Source organism: Telmatherina bonti (genome assembly GCF_933228915.1).
Source record: "Telmatherina bonti genome assembly, chromosome: 3".
NCBI lineage: Eukaryota > Metazoa > Chordata > Actinopteri > Atheriniformes > Telmatherinidae > Telmatherina > Telmatherina bonti.
The window spans coordinates 16,647,267-16,672,990 of NC_136621.1; the positions used below are offsets into that span (position 1 = coordinate 16,647,267).

The window sequence follows — 25,724 nt, forward strand, 5'->3', positions numbered from 1 at the left end:
TTGATGTCTGTCCATATATTTTCTGTACTGGTTTATCCAGCTGAGTTGTGGGAAGCAGAGCACATCCCATCTCTCACCTGGACGGGTCAACATGGAGACAAATACAGCTGATAAGAAGCAGGTGTAGAAAATGGATGAAGCAGCAGAACTGGTTCTGGTTCTCAACCTCAATTTAAACTTTGAACACACAAGAAAACCCTCAAAGTCTGGATCAGAACTTTTCATGTCCTGTTAAACCTCTGTAAAGCAGATGAGGTCCACCAACCCACCATGTTAGTCTGCTTTCAGGTCTGCAGACCGTCTGAGCTGTGCAGGGCTCCAGGACCTTTTTAACTAATCAGTCTACCTGTAAACTAATCAGAAGTCATGTGATCACTGGATCAACCTGTAGCTCTGATATGTTGGGCATTAATCTGTTTGTCAGGATCAATGTCGTTAACGTTTCCTGTGATCGATTCAGCTGATTGATGTTTATTCCATGGAAATAGTTCCTTTACTGTTTGATAATTAATTAAATGTTGAATAAACATCTTGTTTTCTGTAACTGAGTTTCATCCATCACATCTCCTGATCTTCAGTTCCAGGACTCAGTTTCAGGCTGCGAATGTTCCTGGAGCTCAGACTTGTGCCGTACAAACACGACAGCTAACAGGAAGTGGATCAGACCTACAGCAGCTTCTGCTTCTTGCGAGCCTGAAACTGCTCCGTTTTGTTCTTGATCGACTTGACGAGCAGAGATAGACTCGGATCCATCGTTCTTTTCACCAATGGAGCATCGGAGCTGTTTTCTTGCTGCTTCCCTGCAGTGGTGGCCTCCTCCTGTGTGGGCGGGGCTTGCTGGGAGCTGAGCGTGTTTCCAACGTGCAGCTGCGCCTCCTCTCGCCGCCGCTGCTTCTCGGCTAGAATGCTCTCTGTGGCCCTGGTCTTCTTGTAGCTGGGGTGGGACGGGTCCAGATTGAAGAGGTGGGAAGTGAACATGGCCTGGAAACGAGGGTCTTTGACATCCACCTGGACAGAGGGAGAGAAGTGGGTTGTTACTGGGTTTCATCAGAACTCTGAAGGTTACAGCTGCGATTAAAGATCCAGAGTTTGTTCTGGTTAAATAAAGACAGAAGAAGTAGAACAAGTTTACAGTTTCCTGTTTTCGACTTGGTGATGGGGAAACCTAACTGGTTCTGAGTGGGTTCTAAGACCCACTTAGAACAAGCTCTAGCATCAGTCCTCCTGAACCATGACTGGGCGGCTCTGGTTGAACAGAGGTAGCGGTGGATCCCGGAACTGTTTCCGGGTAACTATGAGAACCTCTGAAGGTCTCACCTGGAAGTCATCGTCCTCCAGCGGCTCCTTGCCCTTCTTCAGCAGCTTCTGCCTCTTCTTCTTGCTCAGGTTCTGCTGCTCCACGATCTTGTCGTAGTTGAAATGTTTGTGTCGGGCTTCATCTGCATCGTCCTCCATCAGCAGCGCCATCTCAGCCTGAAAAACAAACAACAAAATGAGGTTCTGTTGGCCTCAGCTGTGAGCAGATCAGCTGGAAGTCATTCCTGACCTTCTGCTTCTCCAGCTCCTCTTCTTCTGCTGCATCCTCCTCTTCCTCCGGCTGCTTTTTCGTCTTGCCTTTTTGCTTCTTCTTCAGGTCTGTAACATCACAAGACACAAACCCTCAGACTCCAGGTCCTCTGTGGATTTACAGCTTCATAAATTCATACGAGTTCATGTCCACATTTTCCTCATAGACCAGGAGGGCCAATCTCCTTTTAGTTCAGGTTCCACATCCAGATTAATCTGCTCTCCAGTGGGTCAGACCAGTAACATAACAGCATAATAATCTATAAACAATAAAAACTCCAAATTCTTCTGTTTCTTACAGTACGGAGAAGTGCAAGTACATTTCATGAAGTATCATTTTAGAGAATATTACAAACTAAGCCTGGGTTTTAAAAATGGTTTGATTTGAATTAAATATGAATTGTTCTGTAATGGAAATTTCATATACTTGTATTGATCTGGTGTGCTACATTTCAATCTCACACTTTTTATGGTTATATTAAACATATGGCTCATAGAAGAAGGCCTAACAGCAGCAGTCTTAAGCACAAGGTAATAGAGACCCCAGTGTCTCTGGAGCAGCTCACTTTGTTTAATATATGTGTAATCCTCCTTCCTGACGTAAAGCTCTATATTGTTCATCATAAAACAGAGTTATATAGGTTGTATATCTTGGAGAAGCCCATCTGCTAATCATCTGATGACTGGACAGCAAGGTTTTGGTCAGCTATTATTATTATTATTATTATTATTATTAGCTAATTACAAGCTATATTGTAATTGAAAGAAACATGGATTTATAACATCTACTGGTGTGTCCTCTGGAGAAAAAAAAAAGTGTTAAAAAGAGGTTCCTTCCTCCTCCTCAGAACCCCTCCACACTTCTGCTCAATCAGACTTCTGAACAGTTTCTCCAGTTGCAATTGTAATATTTTGTGATGATTACAAAGTTTATTGAACAGTCCAGACTCCTCGTTCTTTGACTCTTCAGAATTTTTCCACAATTCCAACATCGACTCATAAAACTCACAGATTGATTTTTTTTAAACAATTATCTGTTTTTTTCCTTTTATTTCATGTATATAAAACATTTGATATTATGTTATGCTTTTAATTTATCAACTTATTTGTTTTGTTAGTTAACTTTCCTGTATTTTATTTAACTATTTCTTGTATTGGGCATGTTCCAGATTATAATGGATTTATAAACCACTTAACATTTCATCTGAAGGTGAAAAATCCAGTATTTCACAAATCTTTCAGATCGAGTAGTTATTTAAATGTGTATATGTATATGTAGTAATCCTTGCCACCTGAACTGACTCGTCTTATTATACAAACTGAAGTCAGATCTATAAAGTAATGAAGTTAAAAAGGACAGAGTGAGTCATCTCCCTGCCTTGGAAATGTTTTACAGTTGAAGGCAGGATAAGAGATGATTTTTTCAGGAGCATTTTCACTATACTGTTTAAAATCCCCTTCACACCCTGATAGCAGCCAATTGATTAAATGTTCAAACACAAAAATAAAAACATTTGTCACTTATGGAACAGACTGAAAAATACCATCCAATTGTTTTTACTGGCCAGTTCTAAGCGATTAAATGGTGATATGTCGATCAAACTCATCTGGCCCTCTGAACCCCTCTGCTCGTGCCCCTCGTTGTGCACAATCTGCACGCTTTCAGAAGCTCGGAGCACTTATAGAGGCGAGAACCAGAGCTTATTTAGCTTGGGTCATCCTCCTCTAAATATAAGACAGTAAATGTGTCACTATCTTCATAACTAAGGAGGAGAAAGTTATTTTTGATGGATTATTTTCACAGTTGTGACAACGCATCCATATGCCAAAAATCACCTTCTCTCATTGAGACATTGCCAATTTAATATTTTAAAATGGTTCAAGCAATAACTTTATTTATACATAAAAAAAACAAACTCATTAACTCCATATATTAACTCCATAACAGCCCTGATTAAAATTCCCTTTAAAAAACAAAAAAAAACAAAACCTAGAATATTTTTATTTTTGTGGCTGATGAACTGCACATTGGTCAATACAGCGAACTGAAGGAAAAATACTTTTTTTTGATGACCCACATGAATTCTACAGTGACCAATTATGGGCCAGGGTTACCACTGATCCGCACTGGTCCATCAGGCTTTGCTGCTAATAGATAAATTAATCTCGGTATTTAAAAAAAAAAAAAAAAAAAAAAAAAATCTCGCTTGTTAACTTTTGGTCATTGTTATATTTCTTGATTGTTCATTTTCCTTCTTTGATTTAAAATAAAATCTTTTTGCTTTATTATAGATGTCAGTCTGCTCTAGCACTTTAACTCTATATAAACTCATGTGTTGCCACGGCAACATAAAAAAAATGTTCTCCTGTAACCATGGAAACTGGATTTAAAGATGGTGCAAAACAAAGCTCACCTGAAGTACCAAGTTCCTCAGCAAAGAACGGGTCACTGAGGTCGACGTCAGGAGGAAGCTCATCATCACTGAACTCTTCATCAGCCTCTCCCTGAAAGCAGAGACATCACTGATCAGCTGAAAACATGGAAACTTTTGTTTTCAGTAAAGTGAATAACAGAAAATATTTGCCATGAATTATTTTACATTTACAATCAACAGTTGGGATTTCTCAGCTCTTCTCTGCAGCTGAAGATTTCTTGTTTCACACGGGGAATTACTATAATAAACGCGTTATTTTCTAGTCACAAATATTACTTTTCCTACTAGCCCCAATGTAAAGAGATCTACAAGTACTCAGAAAGCCCAGACCTCTACCAAGCCACTGTATTTCTTTTGTTTTGCCAATGACTATGGACATGCTGTTTGAGTTGGGACTTCAAATGGCCAAATGATCCTCATCTCTCCATAAAACCTAAAGACAGAACTTTATTTATTCATTTGTAGTAGAGTTTCTCATCCTTCTAAATGTTTCACAATTTGTTCAGATCTGTTAGTGAGTAAAATATTTATTATATTACTGTTAATAACGTATTGTTTTGTTGTAAAGATGCTAAATATGTGCTGAAATGGCAGGTTACAGCAACAAAAACAAACATTTTATGGTGGTTTTTGGTGAAGTTCTCAGTATTTTGTGTTTGCAGCTGGACATGAGGGCATTTCTTCAGTACTACTGCCACTAGCTTAGAGAGATAGGGATAATTTTAACATTAGAGCTTCTAACTCAGAAATAATGTCCACAGTTATTGGAAAAAAATAAAATTAAAATTAAAATAGTTAATAGTCAATTAGAGTGCTTCAAATTGATTCTATTTTCTCTCCACAGTTGGAAGTTGTAGAAAACTGTGTGAATCCACCTGTATCGTTCCTCATCTGTTTTAAACCTAAAATAAAACTTGTGATGTGCTTATCACCTGGTTTTTATCAGTTTTCTTTTTCTTCTTCTTCTTCTCCTTTTTCTTCTGCAGATATTCCTCCCATGGTGTCAGCTTGTCTTTCCCCTCCAGCTTCTTCTTCACCAGCTGCTCCGTTGTTTCCTTCAGACCTGAACATGGAGAAAATTCACTTGTTAATGCTGAACAGTTCAACACACCAGCAAACAGAAAAAAATAGCAGCTGCTCAAGTGAAACGATTTTAGTTTTTATGTTGAAATTGAAAAAATTTAATATTTTTTAACAGGTTTTTAAGAGAATATCCATTTTCTGTCTACATGGACACATTTATGTTGTATTATTTACATTTGAAACATGAATATTAATCAAAAAGGAAAAAAAAATACTTTTACATGTCTGCAGAACAAACCTGATTCTCTCCTGAATTTCAAGCAGAACTGAAAACTGAAGTCTAAATGAACCAGCTTTATTCCCTTTTTCCTCCTCATCGCTCCAGTTTAACCAGGTTTGTAATGAATCAGAGTTAATGTGGGAAACTTGTGTTAAACCGACTGAGATGGACCAGAAAACTTACAAAAAGAAGGATGAAAAAGATCAGATATTGTTGAACTGAAAAATGATTAAAACTAAAATCAAATATAAACTTTCACAGTTGACGAGTATAACCACTGTAGACATGACTGAACAAATGAAAAAAATTCTGTCTCTTTAAGGCTTTAAGACATTTCTAAACTTGTAGATAATACGTCCTGTTATCTAGAAGCTAGTGAGAATAATGGTAATGAATAATGGTAATAATACAGGTAATGGTCATGCAATAGTAATGGTCTATAGTGGATAATGAAGAGAGACCACAATGTTGCACATTTCAAAATATCAGTATCTGACAGTATGAAGCCACTTGGAGATGAAAGGCTGCTCCCAGCATCATTCCTACTGTTGGGATGCTTTTATACCTGTGCTGTTCTGGATGGATCCTACGGAGAACTTCCCAGATAAATTAATGTGTCAAATATACAAATCCATCTTTAAAACATCACATAATTACAAATGCGGAAAGAGAGAAGATGACCCAGCTAAAGATGTCTTCCTTTACCTGGAACCCAGGTGATCTCCATCTCCATGTCTTTGTCCTCCTGTTTCTTCTCCTTCTCCTGGATGCCTTTTAGCAGCTCCCTGTACTTGGAGATCTGCTCCTCAGTTTTCTGTTTCTTCTTCTTCTTTTCTTCCTCCTCAGGCGGTTTCGTCTGCACCTCCTCTACATGTTCTTCTGTCCGACACAAACGCAGCACAACGCCTTAGCATGGTCTCATATCATCACAGCAACAGAATCTGAAATATTAAAAAAGCTTCACATTTCCCACCTTCAGCTCCGCTCTCATGCTCTTCATCCTCCTCTTCCTCACTGGAGGATGCCAGGTACGCTTTAAAGTCCATGTTCAGTAGCTCATCTTTGTTGAACTTCCTGTTCATGGCCGTCACACGCTCGTGGTCTGTTTCATCCCAGGTCAGCTGCACCTGATTGGTTCACCACAAACACATCAGTTCTGTATTCAGACCAAGCTGACGACTCCTCCACAGGGACATCAACCGACCCTCAGACTCCCAGTGTCATGTTGATAGCATCATTTAGTCTTAAGGTTCAATCTCATAATGAAATAACATGTAGGCTGAAATAACCCTAAAGTGATTTTAAAAAGTAGATTTCAGAGTTGCAGTAACTTAACAAGCTTTAGTTTGAAACACTCAGTGCTGCTGTGTCTCTGAGTGAATACTAGCTAGCTTTTTGAAGCACTGAGAGGTCAGCAATGAGTCGGTTTACTTGTACACCAAAAGTCTGACCACTATCTGATTTCTGGAGTTATCCAATAATTGAGATGATCGTGTAAACTTCACAATTGTTATCCTTTTTAAGACAACAGTAGTCAAGGTGTCACTGGAGAAGCAGGTGCTTGAACTCGAATGTTGGGTTATGTTCATGTTTTTATTCCTTTGTGTTGCTGATGTTTTTGTTGTTGTGATTCATGATAGTTTGTCTGTTTAAACAGGTGCTCTCAATGATTGTCTGCTTTGCTTAACTTAAAGATGTTGCAGGCTGCTATGTTGTGAACAGATCATCTTTCTGCTGCTAAAATGCTGGACTGGACAAGTGAAAGAAAAAAAAAAAAAGCTGATAAAACACATAAAATGTTGTGTTTACATTGCCTGTAGTGATCTAATCTTCTCTATCGAGGTTTCTGGAGCTGACCATATTTTAAGTGTTGGGATAAAAACGTCAAGCTGGGCAGGGTTATTTCTGTTTTATCTTATGTTCATGTCCGATTCATCAACATTTACATTCCTTTCCTGCAGAAAGAAATGTTTACTGACAGTAAATAGAGCTGTAAAACATTACACACTACATTCCAGCGTTTCAGAAGTAAAACTCAAAAGAAGATCGAAGACCTGGTTTCTGTTGTTCTGTACATATTTTCGTTCACTAGACCAACAAATCCCTGATCAAACACAGTATAGATAAGGTAAATTTCCCTGACATACCAGGTTGGACAGAGTTTGTAAACTTTTTCATTTGAATCAATTAATAAATGAAGCTGTATATGGAGATGAATTAATTTATTTTATTTTTTTTTTTAAAACAGCAGTGATAGAATAGGGTCAAAATAATGTCATCAGTTTCTGTGTTGGATTGATAGGAAGAGTAAAATAAAACTGTAATGATCTCTTTTACATTTTATTATTTCCTCACACCTTCCAAAGACATGCATGTTAGGTAAACTAGTTACTCTAAAATCTATATTCTGGTAGTATGGTATTGATGGCACCCTGGACAGGTCACCAGGTCATTGCAGCTTGTGAGCATGTACAGACCTCTTTATCCATTTATCATCTGCAAGGACTGAAAACAGCTGACTTCCCGTGATGTTATGTACATTGTTGCTCACTTCAGATGATGTAAATTCCATTGCGGAGGTCCCGAGAAATACATTTAAAAAAAAAATCACTTCTGTTGTGGCTAATTGTGTTGTGTTGCAGCTTAATGTGTTGTGTTGTGGCTTAATGTGTTGTGTTGTGGCTAATTGTGTTGTGTTGTGGCTTAATGTGTTGTGGCTAATTGTGTTGTGTTGTGGCTTAATGTGTTGTGTTGTGGCTAATTGTGTTGTGTTAAGGCTAATTGTGTTGTGTTGAGGCTTAATGTGTTGTGTTGGGGCCTAATGTGTTGTGTTGGGGCCTAATGTGTTGTGTTGGGGCTTAATATGTTGTGTTGTGGCTTAATGTGTTGTGTTGTGGCTAATTGTGTTGTGGCTTAATGTGTTGTGTTGTGGCTTAATGTGTTGTGTTGTGGCTTAATGTGTTGTGGCTTAATGTGTTATGTTGTGGCTAATTGTGTTGTGTTGTGGCTTAATGTGTTGTGTTGTGGCTAATTGTGTTGTGTTGTGGCTAATTGTGTTGTGTTGTGGCTTAATGTGTTATGTTGTGGCTAATTGTGTTGTGTTGTGGCTTAATGTGTTGTGTTGTGGCTAATTGTGTTGTGGCTTAATGTGTTGTGGCTAATTGTGTTGTGTTGTGGCTAATTGTGTTGTGGCTTAATGTGTTGTGTTGTGGCTAATTGTGTTGTGTTGTGGCTTAATGTGTTGTGTTGTGGCTAATTGTGTTGTGGCTTAATGTGTTGTGGCTAATTGTGTTGTGTTGTGGCTAATTGTGTTGTGGCTTAATGTGTTGTGTTGTGGCTTAATGTGTTGTGGCTTAATGTGTTATGTTGTGGCTAATTGTGTTGTGTTGTGGCTTAATGTGTTGTGTTGTGGCTTAATGTGTTGTGTTGTGGCTTAATGTGTTGTGGCTTAATGTGTTGTGTTGTGGCTAATTGTGTTGTGGCTTAATGTGTTGTGTTGTGGCTAATTGTGTTGTGGCTTAATGTGTTGTGGCTTAATGTGTTGTGTTGTGGCTAATTGTGTTGTGTTGGGGCTTTTGTTTTGCTGTGACACTTCACGGCCACCGTAAATGGGAGGCTTTTCACAGCCGGGGTCCTTTTTTCTGCACATCTGTCCTCCTGACTGCAGTTTTCAGACAGACAGCGGTGAGGATAACAGAGGTACTGGTGGCAAGTTTGAGCGACGTGAGAAAAGAAAGCGAAACTACAACAAGGTATATGTTTTTTTGTTTTTTGTTTTTTAAACGTGGCCTTAATCTTGCGCAAAATAATATAAAAAGGTCCGCTGATGTAAATTATTGGCATAAGCATAGTACGAACTTTGACTACGTCCTAGCACCACCGTTGTGAATGTGAACATGCGTTTCCTTGCTGCAGTTGTTTTCGTTTATGAAGAGTTTCCCTTATTAAAGTTGTTTTCGTTTATGAAGAGTTTCCCTTATTAAAGTTGTTTTCGTTTATGAAGCCTTTTCTCCTTAAAGTTGTTTTAGTTTATGAAGAGTTTCTTTCTTAAAGGTGTTTGAGTTTATTAAACTTTTATTCTTAAAGTCGTTTATGAAGCGTTTCCTTCTTAAAGTTGTTTTCGTTTATGAAGCGTTTCCTTCTTAAAGTTGTTTTAGTTTATGAAGAGTTTCCCTTCTTAAAGTTGTTTTCGTTTATGAAGAGTTTCCCTTCTTAAAGTTGTTTTCGTTTATTAAGAGTTTCCCTTAAAGTTGTTTTCGTTTATTAAGAGTTTCCTTCTTAAAGTTGTTTTCTACGGAAGCGTAGAGCTGTCATCCTCATTAAAAAAAAAAAAAAAAAAAAAAAAAAAGAAAGTTTGGGCCTTATCACGTTATAACGTGATAGTTTTATTGTAAAAACGTGAAACGTATCACGTTATAACGTGATAGTTTATTGTAAAAACGTATAAACACTTGAACGCTGGAGGGATTGCATTTCTCAGCTGGTCCGGGAGCGCCTTGGGACCCCCCGCAGAGTTGGCAAATGTGGCTGGGGAGAGGGAAGTCTGGGCTTCCTGCTTAGGCTGCTGCCCCGCGATCAGAACCCTGATAAGCAGACCGAGGTAAAGTTAGTTTGATGTTTGATATTCAACAGATATTCGGACACCCAGTCTCCCGACCCGAAGCCACTTCGTCGTGGGGTTAAGATGCACGATGCAACGACCTTCTCAACTTCATACATTCCATCTATATTCGAACACCCAGTCTCCTCGTAATAAATTGCCGACCCTACGCTGTTTTGTCGTGGTGTTGTGATAACAAATTTCACCGCAGCGGTCTTCACCACCGGCGGATAGTTAGGGACCGTCAACAAATTAATGATAGCAGAATTTAAAAATAACTATCTCCGCAAACACAGCCTTTTTTCTAAACCACCTCAGTGACTTGAGCCCTGGAGGAACAACAGCTCAATCCTCCATCATCACATTTTAAAGTGGAACTATTAACCAGTAGAAGGTAACCAATCACCAAACCTTATCACCCGGGACGTCACAAGGATTTCCAAGCAGAAAAAACTCTCTAAAACGACGCGTTTTTCGTTGCCATGGAAACCGAACGGCGAGCGTGCTGGAACTCAATCTCAAACTCAAACATGTGTTTAGGTGATAAAAAACGGTGACGTTCACATGTCTGATGAGGATTCAACACTGTAACGCTGTAGAAAGCTCAGAAAACTTGAAATACCATAATAGCACCCCTTTAAGACAAAAGTGTGGAAACATTTTGGATTTTTTGCTCTGAAGGGAAGAGCAGAGCTGGACATGTCAAAAACTATTTGTAAACTCTGTAATGCGCGTGTCACGTACTGTGGTAACACGACTAATGTTACTGCCCACCTAGCGAGACGCCACCCTGAGGTAAATGCAGAACTAATAGCCAAACGTACAACAGCAGCAAACCAACACTCAAACCGGCACTTTTATATGCAGTTCAAGCTTTTGAAACAGGAGTATAAGTTCAAATAGCTGCTTCAAATAAATTGCTGCTGAAAAAATCTTAAAAACTGACAATTTTTTATTTGAGAAATCTGACTTGTGATATAGTTTGTAAACTCGGTTATAATACAACATTTTCACATGGTCTGCTGTTTAAAACTCAAAGCAAAAATTGGGAATACTGAGCAATCGCAATTTAAATAAAATTTAAAAAAAAAAAAAAAAAATTAAAAATTGATTAAAGAGAAAAGCATACTGTCCAAACTCAAAAAGGGTGCATGAATATGCACAAGTATTGACTTTATGTTCATATGGACCCATTCATATAATATACTTTAAATCTTTAACATCAGAAAAAAAAACCCCCCACATAATTCTGAAAGCATTGCAACTTTTATTTTGCCGCAGCAGCGAACTGTGATCATTTACACTTACTGAAAACTCTGCCATGCACACATCCCTTCTTACTTGGATTGCTAGTTGCCTATAGCAGCATTTTAACAGGGTAAAAGTCCATGAATGCCTTCATGCATCCCAATCCCCTTTAGCGCTTCCTAGTCCTCCAGGTTTGGACACAGGGCTCATTAATCTGGGCAACATCGCAGCCAGCGTGGCTACTAGCTCGTGTTGTTTCTGGCTTTTATTTCGCTCAAAACAGATCACATTACTTGAAAAGAAATTAAACTTCCTTGGCAATATTGTAGACAATGCAGTATGAGGCAGAGCGACACCACCAGAAGATTATATGGCTGTCTGTGCCCTCCGGTGATGCATCATCTTCTCCACAGCAAAGAAGGAAAGGGAAGTTCTTGAAGCCTTGGCTATTCAGTGTCTGTAAAGTCACAAGGTTGTGGAAAGTATTCCAAACTTTAATTACTGAGCAGCGAGAGGAAATAGTAGACTTTTCTCAGTAAAAAAAATTATCAATGTGATACTTGAAGTTTCAGCTTGCAGCCAAATGTCAAACTTTGACAAGTCTGATTATTTACTGATGAACACAAACGTTGCACATATTCATGGCTGTTTTAACAAACTTGTGCCTCTTTTTGTTCTTACTCAGGCTGAAGACATGTCTGCTGGCAACAGTCGTCCATCTAAAGATCAGTTTCTGTGCTCCATCTGTCTGGATGTGTTCACTGATCCTGTCACCACTTCATGTGGACACAACTTCTGCAAAAACTGCATCAACGAGCACTGGGATGTTAATCCACGCCGGTGTCCAATGTGTAAGAAGGGTTTTAAAACCAAACCTCAGCTGCAAGTCAACACGTTGCTGTCTGAGATGGTTGCTCAGTTCAGACATGGAGCTCAGCAGAAAGCCAGCGGCAGCAGCTCAGAGCACCAAGCTGCCAAACCAGGAGAAGTTCCCTGTGACATCTGCACCGGGACCAAACTGAAGGCCCTCAAGTCCTGCCTGGTGTGTGTGACCTCCTACTGCGAGACCCACCTGGAGCCTCATCTGACAGCTCTAAGCCTGAAAAGACATCAGCTGATGGAGCCTGTGGAGAATCTGGAGGAACTGTTGTGTAAAAAGCATGATAAACCTCTGGAGCTGTTCTGTAGGACCGACCAGACATGTGTCTGCTCGATCTGCTCCATTTTAGGCCACAAGTCTCATGAGCTTGTTCCGCTGATGGAAGAATACGAAGGAAAGAAGGCAGAGCTGGGCAAGACAGAGGCTGGGATTCAGCAGATGATCCAGAAAAGACGACTGAAGGTTCAGGAGCTCAAAGAGTCAGTGAAGATGAGTAAAGATGCTGCAGACACAGAGAAAGAAGACGGCATTCAGGTCTTCACTGCTCTGATGGAGTCCATTCAGAGAGGCTTGGGGGAGCTCATGGAGGAGATCGAAGCCAAACAAAGAACCACAGCGAAACAAGCTGAAGACTTCATCTCAGATCTGGAGGAGGAAATATCTGAGCTGATGAAGAGGAGCTCTGAGATGAAGCAGCTCCTAAGCTCTGCACCCCACCTACACCTCCTCCAACGCTTCCTGTCCCTGAAAGCTGCTCCACCCACCAAAGACTGGACGGAGGTCCGAATCCATCCACCGTCATATGAGGGGATGGTGGCGAAAGCTGTGGCTCAGCTGGAGAAAGAGATGAAGACGCTGTTTGAATCTAACAGAAGATGGAAGTACGCAGTGGATGTGACTCTGGATCCCGACACAGCGAATCCTCACCTCGTCCTGTCTGATGATGGGAAACAAGTGAAACATCAAGATGGGAAGAAGAAGCTTCCAGATAACCCAGAGAGATTCTCCCAGTGTCCCAGTGTGTTAGGAAAGCAGAGTTTCTCTTCAGGCAGGTTTTACTTTGAGGTTCAGGTTCAAGGAAAAACTGACTGGACTTTAGGAGTGGCCAGAGAGTCCGTCAACAGGAAGGGGATGATCACGCTGAGTCCTCAGTTTGGCTTCTGGACTTTATGTCTGACGGAAGAAAACCTGTACAAAGTTAACGCTGGTCCTTCTGTCCGTCTCCATCTTCAGTCCCATCCTAAGAAGGTGGGGGTGTTTGTAGACTACGAGAGGGGTCTGGTCTCCTTTTATAATGCTGAAACTCTGATCTACTCCTTTACTGGCTGCTGCTTCACCGATAAACTCCGGCCATACTTCAGTCCCCATCCCAATTACTTTGGTATAAACTCAGCTCCTCTGATTATCTGTCCTGTGCATTTCTGTCTGATGAACAGCCCTGAACCAGTTAAGGAGAACTGTATCAAACCCCCCACACTGTAAATCTGTTTCTCTTAAACCTTTTGAGCCACGACCCAAGATAAAGTACGTTGTCTGTGACCCCCCACCCTCACCTGGCAGCGATCAGCTGTGTGATATGCCAGACGGATCATCATCTAATTGTGAGGCTGAAAAACTGTCAGAATCATCATAAACTGGGAGGACAAAGTGGTTTATGGTGGATTTGTTTCACCACTGTTGAAGACATAATGCCAAATTCATGATTTTTAACATGGCTTGTGTCTTATCTTTGTTGTTTATGTGTTAAAAAATTAAGATGCTAATTTCAGGGATTTATCACTGCATTATTAGTTTAATTTAGACAGTCTTGGTAAGCCTTTCCAGAAAAACCTCATGGACATGGACATGTGAAACACATGTGTAAACGTGATGCACATGTGGTCCACAAATTTATTTGATAAATGTAGATTATATATTTTTCATCATTATCTGACAACCACTTCAAATTATCCTGCAACGCCCATGAAGGTCCCAACTTGAGATCCAGAACCACCTCACTACGGGGATAATATACACCCCTTCTGGCCCGGGAACACCTCAGGACAGCCCAGGAGGAACTGGCGAGTTTACGTTTCCCTCATGAACTTGTTGCCTCCACAGCCCAAACCCAGCTATGGATGGATCCATGTCCTGACAATTCACCTCTTTCTAAACTGGAAATAACCAGTGAGATATCTGGCTAAATTATCGGACATCAGATAAAACGTAAAAAAAAAAAAATACAGAGACTTGTTCTTCTATCTTCCCTTCCCAGCACATCCTGTGAGCTGGGTCTGCCTAAGCTGTTTTCCACCAACATCTGGTTCCTGCCATCAGAGAAAGATATTAAAGCAAAGATAAAAAAATAAAAAATAAAAAAAAAAGCCTATCCATCTGTGCAAATTTCCCAACTTAAAGCAACTGCCCCTTTAAGAGACGTGTGTTGCGTCACTGCTGCCCTCAGAGGACATGCGCACTGATTCTTCAGTGATCGATACATATAGGGAGACGGCAAGAGTGAGCTCCGTGACTCATGGTTATTGTTTCCCTCTGATGGTGTGCGTAAATGCTTATGTAAGTGTGTCAACCTTTACTTTTATACAAGTTGTGATTATTTCAATCGTACAGACAACACCCTGGCTTCTTATCTGCCGAGTTTCGTTTACTTAGGCTTGTTTTGGCCACCATTACCCACAAGGTCCCTTGTGGACAGTTTGCACAGCTACATTGGATTTTCCAGCATTGTTTTGCTTGCAGAATTGTGTTCTTTATTGTTTTACATGCGCTGCGTATTATTGTCATGTTTATTGTACATTGTTTTAATACACTATTTTTTGTATCAATCCTTTATATTGTCTATGCTAATTATGGTTATTTGTTCTTTTACAGTTAACCAAACACTCACATGTATCCACTCATGCTCGACAATACGGCATTTGTCTGTAGAATTCAATAAAGACATTCTGGAATATCTGGATTCGCTGCAGTCTTTCTGACCGAAGACTTAGGCCAGACTAGTGTAAACCCAGCAAACAAATAAGTCTTTATCACACTATCTATCTATGCTGTTTTCCACAATGAGATCAGTTAATGGCCGCTACCGCCACTATCAGTCCGATCCACCTCTGTGCCCAGCAGCGCTCAACATAGACATATCTGTCCGTGTAACAAACAGCTCCTACCTTTGAGGTGGCGCTTGCAGAGGAAGTGAATGTTTTGGGAGTGTATGCTGGCAGGTGCACATCTGTCGCCATGTCTTTGGGCTCCTCATCAAACTTCACATCATCAGGAATGAACCTGTTCAGTTTAAATGAAACAGATTTCACTGTCAGTGACACCGACACCTTCCAGCAGAACTCGGGCTCAAAGACAATGAATGAATGACTCTTTCTGCTGTGGATTTTTTTTTTTTGGTTTTGATGAGTAGCACGCTCATACCGGAGGTCCAGGACGGAGCAGCTGCTCTCGTACTCATAGCTGTCACACTCCTCATAGATCTTAGAGGCTGTGCTGACTGAGTCACACTCCACCACGGCGTAGAAATATTTCAGACGTTTGAACTGGTAGTCGCGCATCTTTTCTCTGTGAACCCTGAGAGGAAGAAACCACCATCAGATCCAAGAAGAACACCTCCTGCTTTACCAACAGAAAAAGCTGAAAGTATCACAAAACAGCAGAAAAACTGTTTGGTGGGTAATTTCTCCCTGATGTGTAGCTGATGTGTTCTCTTTATAACACAGTAAAACTTTTAAGGACCATCCTCATGTGAAGAATTAAAGGACTGATATCTCAGCAGCAAACTGCATTTCTGCTGAAACTCCGCTCCTTTAAAACAATGTGAAAGACTTTATTTGATGCCTTGATCAGAACTACTATCGAATTCTTCAACAGCCACATTGATCGCCTTTAACTTGAAGGCTGCTTCATGTGCATTTCTTTGTGTTTTCCGTGATGAGGGTGTGTCCATGAAGCACAAAATGCCTTGTTAGCCAGTAAAAATCAATACATTACAATTACATCATTGTTTAAGCTGCAGGATTCAAATAGTGTAAAAAAGAAAAAAGTAGCGGCTGGAAATTACCGTAATATTTTATGTAAAGCACGTTGACTTGTCTTTAAATGTGTTATGCAAATAAACTTGCTTTGCTTTCGGTGGAAAGGGCAACAATTGTCGATAAAGACTTATTTCTGAGCAGTCGCAAACAGAATTCATCTTTGAAGCCATAATGTACTCCAGTAGCAGATGATACGGAAACATAAACATTCCTGTTAGATTTGCAAAGTTTCAGCAAACGTAGTCATTCCACTCAAATTCCTTCATACATAAAACACTATATTGGGTGAAAACTGCAGGATTTTAAGGGGTTAAACTAATTTATCAACATGTTGTTACTTGTTCTAAGTCTCAGGTCTTAAAACCAAACCAGTCACAAATAAATAACACGGAGGTTTTGGGAGAATGAGTTGCCAATTGCCAGGCTTCAGTGTGTGTCTCTGGGAATACTGGTGTCGGAGGGCTGAGCCTGCTGTTTGCTACAGAATCCCATGGAGAACGATACCGGGGCGAATAAAACACCATCATTTTGTGTACACAGTGTCCACCGTCATCATCATGATGCCATGGTTACCTCTCCTCCTCTGTGTCATCCTCTGAGTCGTCAGGCAGTGCCTTCAGCTCCGGAGGTCCCTGAGTCTCCTCCACCTTCAACCTCTCCTTCCCAAACTCTGATGGGTAGATCTGGACAACAACAACATGCATGCATTGCTGTTATTCCCCTTCACAAAACAAAAACACCCTGAAAATTGCAGTTGTCACCTGTTTGACTAAAAACACAGAATCCTTTTTTTTTTTTTTTTAACAATTTCTTTGCAACAGAACCTTGAACTGGATCCATTAAAACTCAGATTCAAACCAGTTGGTAGTTTCCATGTTGTCACTTCAACAGGTCTAAAGATGTTTTTACTTTAGACGCATGGTGTGATCAGAATATGCCTTGACCTACATTCTTATCCAGACATTAAAGGTGGAGTATGTAAGATTTTCAATATTTTCAAAAAAAATTAATAAAATAACTACAATCATAATTAGATAGCTTACAGTCTGTCCATTTTTGATGCATTATTAGATTACAAGTTGGTATAGTGGTGAATATCCCCGCCTTTCACGCGGGAGACTGGGGTTCTATTCCCCGACGGGGAGCCAGTTCCATGACAATTTAGTGTCAGAAGTGGGATCCCATGTGTTTCTGCTGGGACCGGACTGAAGGGCCATCTTCAAAGTGACGAGGGCCACAGTCACCGGTTTCGGTCGATCACTAAGGGATCTCACCCACGTGTGGATTTATCTGGTGAGAAGTATATTTTTCCAAATTATAATTTGATTGAAAGTGGTTTTTGATATAATATTATAGACTGAGTGAATCTTAATACTAATGGAACTGAAACACTTTTGTTTATAAAATTGTCGACTGTTTTCATAATAATGGTAGTTGTGCTCCTTTTCCCCAGGACTGACTTTGACAATAAATAAAAATAAAGCAAAAATAAAACAAAAACAGAGATATAGACTCTACGAGATCAGGTTCCAAAACGAAGCCCTGTGAGTAGAAATACGAGATCAGGTTCCAAAACGAAGCCCTGTGAGTAGAAATACGAGATCAGGTTCCAAAACGAAGCCCTGTGAGTAGAAATACGAGATCAGGTTCCAAAACGAAGCCCTGTGAGTAGAAATACGAGATCAGGTTCCAAAACGAAGCCCTGTGAGTAGAAATACGAGATCAGGTTCCAAAACGAAGCCCTGTGAGTAGAAATACGAGATCAGGTTCCAAAACGAAGCCCTGTGAGTAGAAATACGAGATCAGGTTCCAAAACGAAGCCCTGTGAGTAGAAATACGAGATCAGGTTCCAAAACGAAGCCCTGTGAGTAGACTTTTAGGACTGACATAACAGAAATCTAAGACCAGGGGACGATGGGGACTATAGGGGGAAAGGAGGAGCAACCTAAACCAAATTCTATGAAGGTGTTTTTAAAGCAGCAATATGGTGAAGATGTAAGTAAACTATTTAACGTTCTGCTGTGAAGAATGTGGGTTTCCAGAAGGAAGCTTTATGAGCATGTATCAGATGAAAAAGTTGGAACAGAAAAAAAAAAAAAAGAGAGAAAAAGCAAAAATACATTAAAGTGTGGGCTGGTTCACTCTCCATAAGAGGAATTAAAAATAGAGGTCTGACCTGCTATTCTCTGGAGAGTTGTGTGGAAATATTGTAGGAGATTTTTGTTATTTTTGGTGACTCTTTTCATGGGTGAATTAAAACTGTGATTGGCTGGCTTGGTTGATGTCACAGGGCCATAGCGGCCATTCACACAGAAATCAGTGTGTGTGTAAGTTTGCTCATATGGTGGCAAGTCCCGTGAAGGATCTGCAAATGGTAAAGAACAAGAATATATATCTCAATATAACTTAATAAATGAGTAACATATTAAAACTACACTATACGCATAATTCCACCACAATTAATAAAATAACTACAATCATAATTAGATAGTTTTTTGAACATGTAGCTTACAGTCTGTCCATTTTTGATGCGTTATTAAATTACAAGTTTAATTAATGACATATGACAAAAAGCACTTTTTTTTTTACTGGTAGGCAAACATTTAAGAAGGGTCTTTGTCATTAATTAAACTTGTAATTTAATAACACATCAAATATGGACAGACTGGAACCTACATGTTTAAAAAAAACTAATTATGATTGTAGTTATTTTTTTAAGTTAATTTTTTTTTTAAATATTGAAAATCTTACATACTCCACCTTTAATACCCAACATGTCTTTCATGATATTTGAAAAGATTCATCCAGAGGAAAACATCCTCCGTCCACTTCATCAGCTGCACCTGTTCATCTCCCTCCAGCCAATCACAGGCCACTGACTCAGGCAAGTTGTGGCTTGCAGAGCCGAGGCGTTGGAGCGTGAGAAGAAATTCCAGAGAGATTTTAAGAAGCATCTTTTGGGACACGTTTCAATGTTGTCAACAGAGGCTGTGTGAAGCTTCGATGGAGGAACGTACCACATGACAGGTTGGCACGGTCTGCGATTTGGTGCAGAACTCAACATAATGAGCGGTGAAACGCAATGGAGGGCACCTGCATTTTGAGCTCTCTGGGATCGACTGGGACAGGATTTGTAGATCGTTATTTATATCTCTACAATGAGATCATGGAACCAGTGAGAAAACCAGTATTTCATCTGTCCAAGAGTATTTTTATCTCATTTTTCAAGTCAAAGAAGTTGAAATTAAATGAAAATTATCCCAAATGAAAATTTCAATTTCGTCACTGTATTTACTTATTAATTTATTTAAATGTCATTTACATTTAATTCAAAGCAACTACATAACAAACTAAATAATTGAATGAAAGATAGCAGTACAAATTTTCTAAAATAGATGTCCATACATATTAAAACCATGGACAGTAGATTTAATTTAACTCGGTAAATTAGTGATATCACTGTGATAACCTGACCTGTTAAACTCTTTGTCCACTTGATGGATTCATAGAGCAAACACACCTTGTCCTTGAATTAACTCATTTGATGAAAAGCTCCGATGCTTCAGGAGGTTTCGCCTGCCCTTCACTAGCAGACGTGGTCAAAATGACCTGCCGAAGGTCAAACTGAGCATCAGGAGGAAGAAAAAGGGTTTAAGTAGGGCTGGGTGATATGGCCAAAAATAAAATCTCAGATTTTTTTTGAAAATGAAATGAAAAAAATTACAAATGTCAAAAATGCTTTTATTGCGATCAGCCTAAAAGTTTACCTAAATTTAAAGTACAACTAAACAAGAGATGGCAGGTGCTGCCACTGTAAACATTATAAGTAACATTATGTTTGTCCTCAGACGTGACGTGGGGGATCGTGACCAGTTAACTCCCGGTAAAGATGGCGCGGTGTGGAATAAACAACAGCGAATTTCAGAGTTTTAGAAAAGAAAATGAGGGAGAAAAGCTTCGAAAATCCGAAGCAAATTCTCCGCAGCAAGTAGAAAAGCATAAAATAACGCTACGTGCCTACTTTGCATTAACCGCAATTATGAAACGAGATGCTAATGTGCTTAACATTGTTCAACGGAAACACCCGCAAATCACAACTGTTGTTTGTCGAAACGTACAAATATCGTTTTTATTTTGCAACAAAATGTAATGAAAACGCAGAGGGGGCACTTGTGCGTTGCTAACTGCCATTTTGTTGTGTTTATGCGTTTCTGTGGGAAACCAGCGGGAGCGCGCGACGTCACTATAAGGTACGGAAGCCCAAACGGTGCTGGCGGGGGGGGGTAATCGCTTTAAACTTTCAAATGAAGTTTCAAGCGATCTTTACGCACAGTGCAACCACCACAGCAACACAGTCTCCAGGGTCTTTTCCAGGATAGTCTCCAGGACAGTCTCCAGGGTCTTTTCCAGGACAGTCTCCAGGGTCTTTTCCAGGACAGTCTCCAGGGTCTTTTCCAGGATAGTCTCCAGGGTCTTTTCCAGGACAGTCTCCAGGGTCTTTTCCAGGACAGTCTCCAGGGTCTTTTCCAGGAAAGTCTCTCGGGTCTTCTCCAGGACAGTCTCCAGGGTCTTTTCCAGGACAGTCTCCAGTGTCTTTTCCAGGACAGTCTCCAGGGTCTTTTCCAGGACAGTCTCCAGTGTCTTTTCCAGGACAGTCTCCAGGGTCTTTTCCAGGAAAGTCTCTCCGGTCTTCTCCAGAACAGCGGCCAGGTTTTTTTCAGGAGTCTTCGCCAGGACAACCTCCACATGCAGCTGAAACAGTCAGCATGAGTCTGATGGAGGCCACTTTGGTTTTCTCCTCCTGGTTTATCAGCCTGAAGCTTCGCCAGAAAAATATGTTTTTGTTTTTTGTTCTTTTTTAAAACCACTTTGGGTCACACGTCTTAGCTTGTTTGTTTTTTTTGTTTGTACATCTTAATTGTTTCCATTAGCCTCTTATCCTCTGCTCCCTCAAGGGGAAACTTGATATCTGTCACTTCAGGTGACATCTGCAGACGGCGGCCTGCAGACGTCCAAATTCATCCATCTCTCATCAGATTTTCTTCTTCATTTGGCCCAGGAACCATGAAAAACTTAAAATAGTGCAGACGACACATAACAACCACATCTGATGGTGAACATGAAAATGTGTACAGTGAGCACCATTTCTTCATGTTGTCATGACGACAGACTTTTCCTCTGGACCTTATTTTCTTCCAGGTATTACAATAAAAACAGGAAGTCAAGCATTTCCTTTCTGACATTTTCTGATCTGATTTAGCTCATAAACGTGAGACACACCTTCACAGACAGCACGGCTCCTCCTTTAGGAACGAAGGAGTTCAACAGCACCAGCAGGTCTTTGGCTTTCATGCGGTCCCAGTCCATGTTGCAGACCGCCAGGCGTGCAGACACCTGAAATAACAACATGCTTGAAACACATCAACTACGTCCAGGTTCCCACCTTCCTCCCTCCAGACGCCTCACCTCGTCACTCCGTTGAGCGTCTTTGCACAGCTCTCCCCAGTCATGTTCAATCTCCTCTTCCTCTTTTCTCAGGATGTCGTCCACATCATCATCGTCATCTTCGTCTGAGCTGGTCTCAATGTTGCCCTTGCCTCGGGCCAGATCTGACCCACTGTCGCTGTCGTCTCCAGAGTCCAGACTAGACTCCTCTTCATCAGTGCCACTCGCTTCATCACTGTCCACCTCTGCGTTGTCACTTTTATCGTCTTCATCCTCTTCCTCTGGGTCAAGGTCGAGGTCTTCATCTGCAGACGACAGCTCATCATCATCTTCATCATCTGGAAGAAACAGAAACTCGGTTAAACTCATCTGGAGTTAACAGACGGCTACTGTTAACTTTTATGTCCTTGTTTATTTGACCACCACTTCTTGAACAAAGTGGAGGTCAAACAAGCCAGAATGAATGATGATGGTCAGGAAGATGTGACACATTGTCTAAATATTTACTACGATGCGCGTTCGGCTACAGAAACCTTAAAAAGTTGATCTATGTGATGTGACAGATCCGCCGACGTTACCTGGGAAACCTTTAATCACTGGATCTGAGCAATATTGTCACTTCAGTTCCTGGTATCAGGAAGCATCTGCTGCTTCAGACCAGCTTCTCCATGGACAAGCAGATGAAAGCAGCCTAGAACTTCCTGGTGTGCGGATGGTTGATGTGGTTGGAACTGGTGCGTTGTTTCTCCTCCTAGAAGTACATTTATTGGCTTTTTTTTTTTTTTTTTTGCTGTTAACAATTATTGATACTACTTGTCAACTGTCCTTATAGGAGCAAATTAGTTTAACTGTGTTCCTGATTGTTGCTGTTAGAGGGCGCTGTACTGTTACCTGGGCAGGTGACGCATATAGGGGGAACGTGTCACTGGTTAGGCAGATGTTTGGCCTGGAAGGGCAAAGGGTTTTTGACCACAGGGCGCAAGTAGACGTTTGTATGCCACAAGATTATTTGCAAAAAGAATAAAGATTATCGAGTCTGAAATTAATTGATATGAGTGGAAGTCAATCACGGCGAAGCGGCACGTCAAACCAACTCTCTGGCCAAGATATCTCAGTAGCTTTGCTTAGACTTAGCTCCTTCAGTTCTCAAAGACTCTCTCTCAGCTGGTTTTTAGTGCTATCATGGATCAACATTTTCTTGGCTTTAACCATTTTGTTTTCTTCTTTTTCAGGCAAACGTGGTTCTTTCTGCTCATTTGTTGTTCATTTAACGTAGAGTCTGTGAATAAACACCACATTTTCTGGCTCCAGGACAGGATATAAAAATAGTATAAAAAAAAGGTGACAAACTAGACCCCCTGAGAGAGGTCTGGGGGCAACCCCCTTCCTATAAAGGTTTGGTGATTTTGTTAAATTAGTGTTAAATGTGCTAAATTAAAAATGTACACATTTATAAAAACCAAGTGTTAATTAACCTGAAACTTCACCTGGAAAACCTTGTTTTGAGGATCTGTTTAAAATACTGAGACAGAAGGAAGCAGCGCTGAACTCTGATCCTGGTAAATAGTTGTCCAGATATTATCGGCTGGACTCCCTTTTTATAAGTATAAACATATTTAATATGCAGGTTTGGTCAAGTTTCTTCTCATCAATATTGGATAAAAGAATTTTCTCACCTTCCTCAACAACTCGAACTCCACGTTTGGGCCCTTCTACTTTAACATTTGCTCTCGCTTTCTTCACTTCTCCCACTGGTTTCCCTTTCTTCTTCTTGCTTTCTGCTGATTTCCTGCTCTCCTCCTCCACCTCCTCATCCTCCTCCTCCTCAGAGTCAGACAGTTTGTAGAACCGCTTCAGGTCCTCAGTGGACGTGTGGTTGATGGGACGTCCTCGCTTGTCCACTGTGTACTTCACCTTGAAGCGCTTGTCATGAAACATGGACTTGAAACGTTTGTCGATCTTGATTTTGCGCTCCCTGTCGGGCATCTCCCAAAACCTGGGGTCCCTCTGGACCCGGAGGAAGCGCTTGTCGTCATCCTGGTTCTGTTTGGAAGACATGGCGGTGAACTCACGGCCTCACCTGTCGAGTTAAAACCAAGGTTAAAAAACGTCCAGAAGTAAAACATCAATTTTTCACAATTGCCGTTAAGTTGGAGACTGTGCTGCTCAATGGATTTTTCACTGTAGCTCAGACTCTTTCAAGTATCATTACAGTGAGTTTCCATGGCAACAGAAATTATTTACCAGCAGAATCAACTCATTAAACTGCGCAAAAATCAAGATAATCAGCAAATCCCAGAGGAGCTGAAAAGGAAGAGAAGAGGATACAGAGCAGGAGCGAGGCAGAGAGACAGTTTAAACCATTTCTTTCAACCGTTCTGATGGCTAACATGACATCGCTATCTTAGAAGAGGTGGAAGAGCTTTTGGTGCTAACAAGTCTCAAAAAGAATACAGGGAATGTAGTATGGTCTTCAACAAGACATGGCTGCATGAATAATCCCAGACTGCAACATGTCTACACGCCGATCACAACATGAGAGTCAGTGGAAAGCTAAAGGGAGGTGGAACTGCTGTGCTTTTTAACAGCGGGTGGTGACACTCTGGACATGTCACCATAAAGGAGAAGATCCACACAAAGGACATTGAACTGTTAGTTTCTAGTTTTCATCCATATTATTTGTCCAGAGAGTCAACCATTATCTCGTAGTGGTTTATATCACCGATCCCTGGTACTCAAGGTTACCTATCATGCAAGGAGTTTTGCAATAAATAAATACTTATTAATATAAATTAATTGTATGACGTTGCATAACAGTTACTGCATGGGGAATTATCCTTCAGCTGGCAACAAGTTATTTAATCCCAAATGGTGCAAATAGTAGCGTCTCATTCCTTAAACTCATCCCATGATTTCATAAAAATGCTATTCTGTTTCAGAAGAGTCCAATCATTAGTAAGTATTAAGCTGAGAAAACTTCCAACGATAGGTCAGAAACTTCTATAACTGGGATAGGAATCTCCCAACACATTAAAAGCAGTAAAGATAGTGAGGAGGACCATTGTCTTTCAGAACGAAATGTGAAAAGAAAACCATCCTGAATGATGCTGATTTGCGATCGCCTAAATGTTTGGTGAAATCAGATAAAAGATAAACAGAAGAGCTCAGGACCATGTTTAATAGTGAAAGTAAGAACATTTCTACATGCACAATGTGGGAACTGAAGGAATTAGGATTGACAGCTGTATAGCAATAAGAAAAAACACAAATTAGTGAGGCTAACTGTAGCAACAGCTTTATTCCTGAGTGATGGGATCATCAGGGTCAGAAAAGAGGTAGATGAAGTGATGCAGCCATCAAGCCTTGTGTCTACTGTACAAGCCTGTCGGGGGAATTATGATCTGGGGTTACTGTAGTTGTTCAGGTCTAGATTCAGCAACAATATGAGGTCAGCTGATTACCTGAATAACTGAATGAAATGGTTAATAAATTACTTAGAGATTATAGAATTGCTTTTTCTCTTCATTTCTGACCACTGACAAGTTTTTCAGTTTGTCAGAAAGTTAAAAATCATGTTATAATCATGCCCTCGGTACTACTTGGTTTTATCCGCTTCACAGAGAAATCTGAGTCAATTTAAAACTTAGATGTTCTGGATAATTATCAATAAACATAAAAACAAACAAAAAGTGTTGGTTTATATGTATAATGCAGCTGATAGTCTTTAGGTCAGGAAACAACTAAATTTAGCAACAAAACTGAACTTTGCAGGAGTAAAACTGAAGATTGTTTTTAATGCCCGGCTTAGCTGTGAAGCACCGGCGTTTAACCATTTGCTAAGCCAGAAATCAGAGCTGAAACTCGGCTATGATCTCTTCTGAACCACGCTGACATGTAAATAATATGACGGCTACGGGAGGACATTCTGCAATAGTGGGGGAAATTCATAACCAACCCGATTCTGCAGCTCACTGAAAATACTAAGAAACTACTTTAAAAACACACTAAAATGATATTTAAAACCATAATTTACCTTTACTTGATAGATATCGCTCAGACACGTGTTTTCCCAGCATGCAATTGTCGTAACCTTTCCAGCCCTTTACGACTAGGGCAAGCGAACTGGGACAAACTGTGTGAAACGCGTTCAGCCAACGTAAACTATTGAACATGAAATGTTTTCCCCACAAAACCAAAACTAACGCGTTTTAGG

At 40.4% G+C, this 25,724-nt stretch overlaps 2 protein-coding genes across 2 annotated transcripts; one reads left to right on the forward strand and one right to left on the reverse strand.

Annotated features, from left to right (window-relative positions):
- Positions 1-647: 647 nt before the first annotated feature.
- esf1 (ESF1, nucleolar pre-rRNA processing protein, homolog) lies at positions 648-25,604 on the reverse strand. Its single transcript, XM_079264715.1, has 14 exons — positions 25,545-25,604; positions 23,188-23,591; positions 21,533-21,849; positions 21,347-21,460; positions 16,640-16,749; positions 15,450-15,602; positions 15,194-15,308; positions 6,278-6,431; positions 6,010-6,183; positions 4,934-5,064; positions 3,981-4,071; positions 1,547-1,635; positions 1,318-1,473; positions 648-1,008 (listed from the first exon to the last, which is right to left on the reverse strand). The coding sequence occupies exons 2-14, from the start codon at positions 23,567-23,569 to the stop codon at positions 667-669; spliced, it is 2,328 nt and encodes a 775-aa protein (XP_079120841.1). The 5' UTR covers positions 23,570-23,591; positions 25,545-25,604; the 3' UTR covers positions 648-666.
- LOC306774797 (E3 ubiquitin-protein ligase TRIM21-like) lies at positions 8,990-13,514 on the forward strand (the record flags this gene model as incomplete). The annotated part of the gene is made up of 2 exons (XM_079264970.1): positions 8,990-9,056; positions 11,838-13,514. Exon 2 carries the CDS (start codon positions 11,847-11,849, stop codon positions 13,512-13,514), a length of 1,668 nt encoding a protein of 555 aa, XP_079121096.1. The 5' UTR covers positions 8,990-9,056; positions 11,838-11,846.
- Positions 25,605-25,724: the final 120 nt, after the last annotated feature.